Below are 8564 nucleotides of genomic sequence, written 5' to 3'. Positions count from 1 at the left end.
CTTCAGGTTGGCCATATAAACAGTCCTGCTGCAGCCACCTTCTCCTCCAGCCTTTGGCATGGCAGCTCCCTACCTGGCTTTGTCTCCTCCCTGGAGCAACAGGGCTTCCCCCCACTTCCCATCCTCTCTCCTCCCTGCTCCCCTGCCTTCCTCCCTCCCTGCCAGCTGTTGTCAGTGCTGGGCGGTGGGGCACTGCCACCATGACCCCTGTCCCCACTTCCCTCCCGCCCTCCCTTCCTTCCTTCCCTGCTGTCTGGACCCAACAACAGCTGTCACCATGACCCCCACCTGGGCCCCGTGCAGCCTTCTTTCCCCACCGCCTCCCCCTCCTTGCTTGTGGTTGTCAGGGCCCCCTTCCCATTCCCCTCCCTCCTTCCCTGCCAACTGTTTCAGGGGGTTTGGGGGAAGGGCAGTGGGGGCGCTGCCACCGTGACCTTTCCCCCTCATTCTCAGGCAGGGAGGTAGGGAGAAGCCCTGCTCCTCAGGTGGCCAGGGCATGTTTGCCGCTGCTGCAAAGTTTGGCCTGTGCAGCCAGTCTCGTTGTCTATCCTTTTGGTGGCACATGCGCAGATGGCATTACAGACAGACTAAGCCCTTTATTATAAGAGCTGTTAAGCCATATTTGTACGTGTACCCCTAACTTCTGCTGTGTATGCATTGATGATACGTAAGGATCGGGTTTATTATTCAATAATTAAATTAATTGCATTCATTTTAGTAAAGCATACTTTAACATGGTGAGAAGAATGTAAGTAAGAATTTGTGGTAAAAATTCTAAATGTAGAAGCATGCTTAGTTTGAACTATTATTTTTGTAATATTTTAAGACACCTCATTTCTCCTTAGGTAATTAATTGTCCATCCCCTTGTAATAACCCTTCTTTTACTTGGGTAGCTTTCATTTGTCTCAACAAAACATTTTATTTTTAAGAATAGAGAATTTATCTCTTAATCAAAAACATTATTAACTATATCTTTCTTGTTAACCATAGGTATTTGTTGCAATATCAAGAACCAATTCCTTGTGAGCAGTTGGTAACAGCCTTGTGTGACATTAAGCAAGCTTATACACAGTTTGGAGGTAATGCCTGGAACTTTTTAGAGGCCCCTAAATGTCTTGGGAATAACTTTCATAGGATCATTTACAATGCTTAAGTCATGTAGTTGCCCTATAAACTTCCAAAGCAGCAAATGATCCCTGGGAAAACTATTGCAAGGATTAATTAACTTCTATATGACATAGTACAGTAATAGTAAAGGACAGATCTTAAAGTTGCTAGTATCAATATAGAGAGGTGGGTTAGGCATTTCGTCTGCAGAAAGAAGGATGACACCTTAGAGACTGACTAGTATCAACCTACTTCTTTAGGTGCTGTGCATTGAAGCTGTGCTACACTATGAAATCTGATGAAATAAGTTGTTTACCTACAAAATTTCATGCCTCTAAACTCATTAAGTCTGTAAGGTGCCATCCTGCCCTACCCTCTAATGTAGATACAGGCATTCAGTCACTGCTCAAAAATTAGTGGCTGAAATGTAGGACCTTGTAAACAGGGTTCCCTAAACTTTCTGGGAGTTAACCCCACCCATAGCAAAAGAGGAAGATTTGTTTTAGGGCTGTAGTGATCAACCCATCCAGCTCCATAAGCCAGATGAGTTGCACTAGGCTGATGCACAGGGTTGATCTGCAAACAGCTAGCTCTCATGTGTTTAATCAAGCCACTGACCAACCCTAGGTGTGGTGCTATGCCTTCTGGCCTGTGGGGCTCCTGATAGGCTTAAAAGGGCAGCTCCACACCCTGGGCAGCTGCAGCATGAGACAATGCCAGCTGCCACCCTGCCAATGGCAAGCAACCACTGTTGCAACAATAGGTATTTTTTGCACTGCCTGGCCTTCCCTCAGCCTCCCTCTTCCCCCTGTTCCTTCCAAGCGTGGTCAGGACTGCTGCCCCAGCACCCACATCAGTTATGCCACTGCAACTTTGTACAGGTCCTTAAATTTAGCAGCTGGGGAGCAGTGGCATTGTTAATTTGCCATGGGTCCCAGAGTGTGTTTCCTAATGCAAGAATTGTGGTGTTTTCACCTAGACTAGTAATTACTGTTTTAAATGCCAGAATCCCTAATCCAATAATTGTCCTAGCATGCAGTATATTTGTAGTGAAGATATATGGCCCATCAAAATACATATTTTCTGGAACTTTTAAGATAGAAATTTCAGGATGTTTGCTGAAGGCTTGATTTTTAAAATACTGAGCTGATTTCTGGTCATGGAATTGAATTTCTAGTTGGGTTAAATTGAAGTAAGTCTCCAGCTTATTCTTCTTCCTTACATCTTGGAAGAAACAAAGGAAGGATTTGTAGTAGAGCTTATCTAATGTAGCAGAAGTGCATAGATAGCTGTATGAAATCCTAGCTCACATAAGAGGATTTAACAGTTTTCTTTGATATTTTTAAGTGTCACCCAAGACAATTCTTGTTACTAAATTTAGTGTGTTAATACCCTTGTTTTTAACAGGAAAACGTCCTTTTGGTGTTTCATTGCTATACATTGGCTGGGATAAGCATTATGGATTTCAGCTTTATCAGAGTGATCCTAGTGGAAATTACGGAGGGTGGAAAGCCACATGTATCGGGAATAACAGTGCAGTAAGTTATTTTGCTTTATTTTATTAATGAAGACATAAATGTAAATGAATGACTTGACCGGTTTATGTATTTAATAGTTAATAGATTTGATGGGCTGTGCCACTTGCACAGATGTTGCTACTACAAAGCAAAAATAATTGCTGTAAAACATTTCATGTAGTAATACTGACATTAATATTTTCTGACATCTTACAGGAAAAAAACTTTTCAACAGTAGTTGTTTACATACATTGTTTTACAGGCAGCAGTGTCAATGTTAAAGCAAGACTACAAAGAAGGGGAAATGACTTTGAAGTCTGCACTTGCTTTAGCCATTAAGGTCCTAAACAAAACCATGGATGTTAGTAAACTCTCTGCAGAGAAAGGTAAACAGTATTGCTTTTCCATATCTCTAGTTCAGCTTGAAATAATTTCTTTTGCGGAGAAATCCTAAATGCTTTCTGTGAAAAGACTAGCAAATTGGTTGTGTGAAAAAACAATTGTCTTGAATCGCAGATAAGTGGGGTGGATTCTTAGGAAATTAGCTATTAAATTGCTTCATGATTTCAATGGACAGTGGAAGATTTTGAGGATGCAGCAATGAGTTTTAAGCTTACAGACAAGCATTAGAGTATTTTGTCATATGACAGCAGTCTTACTGACCTTCCCTAGACATGTGCTCACTGAAGTTGATAGGATTCTGGCCATAGGCAGAGGTGTTCAAAGGAGCTGAATTCAGTACCCTTGGCTCTGTCAGAGCTTTTTGCTTAGCTCCCTCTGACTCCTTTTGACAATTCTAACAGTTAGTAATGGTAACTTTAAAAACTATCCAGTGCGGTTATAAAAATGCAGGTGTCAACCATATGCTTTCTCTCTGTTTCAGTTGAAATTGCAACATTGACAAGAGAGAATGGAAAGACAGTTATAAGGGTTCTAAAGCAAAAAGAGGTGGAACAGTTGATAAAACAGCATGAGGAGGAAGAAGCAAAAGCTGAACGTGAAAAGAAGGAAAAGGAGCAAAAAGAAAAAGATAAATAGAATATGTAATTGGTCATTTTGTAGATCACCTGGGACCTGTTTCAATAACAGATCATTTATATTTCCAGTGTAAAACTGATGCAGTGGAGGAGTTGGGCTTTCTCCTGTTTTTGTTTTGCAGATGCTTACTGTCATACAAATCACCATTTCCATGATTTGCCATTTCTTACATTGAATTATTTCAGTTCTGCAACTTCTTTTTATTTCTTATGCCTCTTATTTTTATTACAATAAAATTTTAAAAGTTTAATGAATATTCTTACTTCATCTGTAGCATCCAAGTACAGTGATTCTTGAGGGAATTAGTTTGGAACATGCAACTCAAAATAATAACTTATGGCTATGTGGTAAAGAATAGAATTTAAATTGAAGACTGTTACAATGACTTATGAAAAGCTTGGAGCACATTTTAGGAAGGTCCTTGTGCTTCTACAAAATTAAGTGCATGTATAGGTTATTTGTGATGTTTGGCATACTACATTCTGTAATGAGAAGTTATGTCTACTTTACTAGTATTCTTGCAAGCAGTAGGACTATTTCTAATTTGGTTTGTAGCAAATACTTTTACTATAATCTCCCACAAAAGGTATGTGCTTTGAAAGAAATACTGGCTAAAAATAGGTAAAGATCTCACAAGTCAGAAACTTACTTCTGTCAAGCGACTTGTAAGGGGGGAAAAATGTTAAATTGTCTTTCCAAGGTATGCTAAGAAGAATTCTTAAATTGAGTACTTTCACACCCAGGTTGTTGAATTTCAGAGAGCAAAGATGTTGCATAGCCTTGTTTTCTTGACAGCTAGCTTGACACTGGTGCAGAAAAAGATTAAATCACTTTCTCATTAACCATATCCATTTGTTTTCGACATTCTAAACGCTGGACCTTGAATAACATCACACCACTCTTTTTAATACTAATAGAGTACTGACAAGCCAGACATTTGACTATTAAAAGAAATAAAATATTTGAACAAGAATAACTTAATGTGTGTATAAACTGAAGCTCAAATTTCCATGTTTGAGATGTCAAATAAAGAAACAGAAGAAATATTTGGAAACCTTACAAAAAACGAGGAACCACAACTACTACTTCGCGGAAGAGTTTATCTAGGGTCAACAGAAAATATCATGTGTGTAACACAGTCTCTTTTCTCAGCTCTCCTATTAAAATATCTCAATTTTTTGAAGAACATTTTACGTATGATAAACAACATCAACTCATAAGTAGTACTGAACTGAATGCATCTTTTTGTCTTCAGCTGGATTTTAAGTCATCATTTCTCCTCTAGATTAACACCGCATATCTTGCCTTTTTCCAATGGAAATCTCATGTTTATGGGATTTAAATATGATTGGCTGAAAGAAACGTAGTCATTTGGCACTTGATTTTGTATTATCCATCCAAGAGAGCTTTGACTGATTTAAAAAACAAACAAAAAACCTCTTCAGATGTGGCCAAAATTAGTGTAGTCTCAACCAAAACAATTTTTTTCATCTTGTTTCTTCAAATAAAAATGTTGTTATAGCAGGTTCTTTCAGAATCTTTGAAAATAAAAGTGATTTGAAAAAAATCTCATGGATTTCATAGTACAAGACATTTGCTGCATATAAATTATTATGTATATAGAAACTCAGTTTTCTTTTTAGAAGGAATCTGATTAGTCGATGCTTAAATGCCAAGCTAAATTTGTGTAAACACTTAGTAGTAGAAGAATATGTATTCCACAGTGGTCTTTAAAAATATTTTATATTTGCATCCAATTAATTTAGAACCTTGGGATTATTTAATGACCTACTGCTGACCATCAATATAAGCTTAGTTGCTGAGAGAGGATAAATTTGATGCTCAGGGTAGGCTTAGATTGCAGGCACAGGGATATGTACTTGCTCCGATCTTGTACAACCTCTACACCAATGACCAGTCACAAACCCAGTCATGGAAATCCATCTATGCTGACAACATCTGCTGTGAATTCCAGGCACAGACTTTCTCTTAGCTAGAAGGTGCTCTAAATGGTGATGTCACAAAAATGGCTGACTACTGCAAGTAAGGGTGCACTGATAAAGATTTTCTTGGGTGACACTGATAACCAATGATTAACCAACCATATCAGCAGATGCTGATCTGATCTGATAACCAATATTTAGTAATAGTGCAAAGTGTTTTAAACTACTGACGTAAATATTTTTGTTTGTTTTGCATTTATAACACGTATGCACCTTCTGCCTGCTCTGGCCCTCTGTGAGGAAGGCAGTGACCACCTTATTCTGACGTATGTTGCTCCCTCACCCACAGCTCCTATCCGCAGCCCTGTTTGTGCAGCCCATGCTACCGTCCTGAGTGGGTGTAACAGACCTCATGCGAACAGTGGCGCCAAGCATGTTTAGAGCCCCAGGGTATGCTGCTGCTTCAGTGCTGGCAGGTCCCTATGCAGCCAAGCTCCCATGGCTGCCAGGGAGAAACCACTTTTGCAAAGGCACCTGGTGGAGTGCAGTGTTCCTAGTGTCACACCTTACCCCACCCACATGCAGCCCAATGTCTCTATGGCAGCCCCGGAGCTGGTAATAGTCCCTTTGTTGTTGAGTGCAATGCTGTATGACCGCTCCTCAGCACCCCCTCCCCATTCCGCTACTCACCTGTAATCTGCAGGCTCAGGCTGGCAACAGGGCACATGGACTGGACTGTGCTCACCAGGGTGCTCTGGGCACACAGCTGCAATTATCGGCCACAACAATCAAAAAAAGCTGATAAAGTTATTTCTCCTTATATTGGCTGGCTATCAGATCGGCACCAATAAATCGCTGCACCCCTAATTGCAAGACTTGGTACCTTCAGCCAAGCATCAGTAAGACAATATCTAGTGTTTTCCACCGGTGCAATGCCAGTGCTGCCTGGAAGCTGAACATCTACCTGAATGGTCAGAGGCTGAGGCACAAAGCACAACCCACCTACCTGGGAGTGATGCTAGACTGGACATTAAGCTACCGTGAACACGTGAAAAAGACAGCAATGAAATTTAAGACTTGCAACAACCTCCTTAACAAGCTGGCTGGGTCATCGTGGGGTACAATAGCCTCAACCCTTAGGAACCAGCCATCACACACCAAAGTCATTAATGTGCAGCTACCTTTGAAGATGTGCATCATTTTGGGAACTCTTCAGCTGACTTCTCTACCATGGGTCCCAGTTCTGAGCGTTTTTTCCAGAAAGACTATGTCCGTTGCTACCCCTGCATCTAAGGATTTGGTGACCTGGTCCTAGAAGGCCACCAGGTTGGTCTGACAGGACCTGCCTCTAATGAACCTGTGTTGGTTGCCCCTAAGCATAATCTCCTTTGCTGGCCCCTCGTGGACATGCCAGAATAATTCTCTCAAAAAGCTTACCCAGGACTAACTGGCCTATGGTTCCCCAGCTCCTCCTTCCTCCCATTTTTGAAGATGGGAACCGCATTGGCCCTTTTCCAGTCCTCCAGTTCAGAGAATCAGCAGTTTGGCCATAGACACAACTTTAAATGTTTTTTCTACATACCTTAAGGTACCAGGCACGGCTTGTGAACGCTGCAATGTTGGGGTGGATGGAGCATCCCACAGGAGCATAGCCCCCCCCCGCACTGCTCAGCGGTGAACCCAGAAGTGCTTCTTCTCTACTCCTGGTTCTGCTGCTGAACATGCTGGGAAGCCCCCTGCACTCCTGTGTGATACTCCATCCGCCCCAGCATTTCAGCATTCACGTGCTGCCTGCTACCTAGAGGGATGTGGAAAAAACATTTAAAGCTGTCTCTGTGTCTGAATTGCCAAATCTCTCCAAATCAATTCGGAGGGTTCTGATTTGATTTGCAGAGATTAAAGGGTCTCATTCAATTTGGATTCAGAGATTCAGCCGCTGAATCTCTGTTGAATCGAATCAGGGACTGAAGCTTTGCACAGCCCTATTTATTACCCCATACTGACTGGGAACTCTGCTAAAAGCTTACTCTGAACTTTGTTGCCACAGTTATGCTGCTATCGGTCCCTAAATTAGCCAGTTTAAAGTTAAGCTATGCTATATATGCATGAGATAGTCATACCTTTGCAGCATAGACAACCATTTACTGATGCTCCTGGCACAGTAAATATTTCATACAGGTTACTTGGGGATTGCTAAAAATTTGTCTATTGCATTTTTTAGGATCACTGAGGAATATAGATGCTGGAATGATGAAAGCCATATAGGTAAGCCATATAGGTATCCGATAGGGTCCCAAAGGTGATTGGCAAAATAGAAAAATAAGAAACTGAAGCGACCTGCAAAGGGAACCGGGTATACTAATGAATATACTAGAAATTCACCATACTGTTGACCTGTGAGGATCTATTTCAGTCATTAGGTTTGTGCCCTCTATATACTCAATATAAATCTACTTGGAAGGGGCATTTGTTCAGTAACTTAATGTCTTTTTACAAAGAAGCTATGGGCTGAGACCAATAATGAAATGGGGGGGGGGGAGTTATTTTGTTTAGATTTTTCTCTGCAGAATTTTAAAGCCAAACATTCAAGTATGGTGAAGAACCAAAATGCTTTGAATGTTTTGAACACTGTATTCACAATAAGCAAAACTGTAAAACCAGAGGGGAGCTAGTTGTGATATTTTTGTCTTGGTAATTTTTTAATCTGCATTCTATTCTGGGTTGAGAGATGTAATTAAGTATATATATAATCAAATGGTGAAGAGTAATACTAGATTTTAAAAGGATCTGGTCTGTTATTTAAAATATTGGTAAGGAAATGTTTTAAATGTTATATTAATGGCTTTGTATGGAATTTATGACCTAGGCAGAGCAGTTTAATGTAATTCTGCAAAGGCTGTCTCTGCTGTTGCCATGGATAGTGCCTTCAGGATGAATAAGGGCCTGCAGCACTGCTAA

At 40.8% G+C, this 8564-nt stretch overlaps 1 protein-coding gene across 1 annotated transcript in view; it reads left to right on the top strand.

The window, feature by feature from the left end:
* PSMA4 (proteasome subunit alpha 4) overlaps nt 1-4335 on the top strand; it is a 14304-nt gene extending 9969 nt beyond the window's left edge. The window contains exons 6-9 of the mRNA XM_019533372.1: nt 992-1080; nt 2516-2646; nt 2888-3011; nt 3509-4335. Coding sequence (XP_019388917.1) covers nt 992-1080; nt 2516-2646; nt 2888-3011; nt 3509-3663 — 499 coding nt within the window. The 3' untranslated portion in view covers nt 3664-4335. The remainder of the gene's footprint in view (nt 1-991; nt 1081-2515; nt 2647-2887; nt 3012-3508) is intronic.
* The last annotated feature ends 4229 nt before the right edge of the window (nt 4336-8564 follow it).

This window comes from Crocodylus porosus, unplaced genomic scaffold (genome assembly GCF_001723895.1).
Source record: "Crocodylus porosus isolate Cpor-Errol unplaced genomic scaffold, CroPor_comp1, whole genome shotgun sequence".
In the NCBI taxonomy this organism is placed as follows: domain Eukaryota; kingdom Metazoa; phylum Chordata; order Crocodylia; family Crocodylidae; genus Crocodylus; species Crocodylus porosus.
The sequence above is the reverse complement of the archived record's forward strand: the minus strand, read 5'-3'. Positions and strand labels throughout refer to the sequence as shown.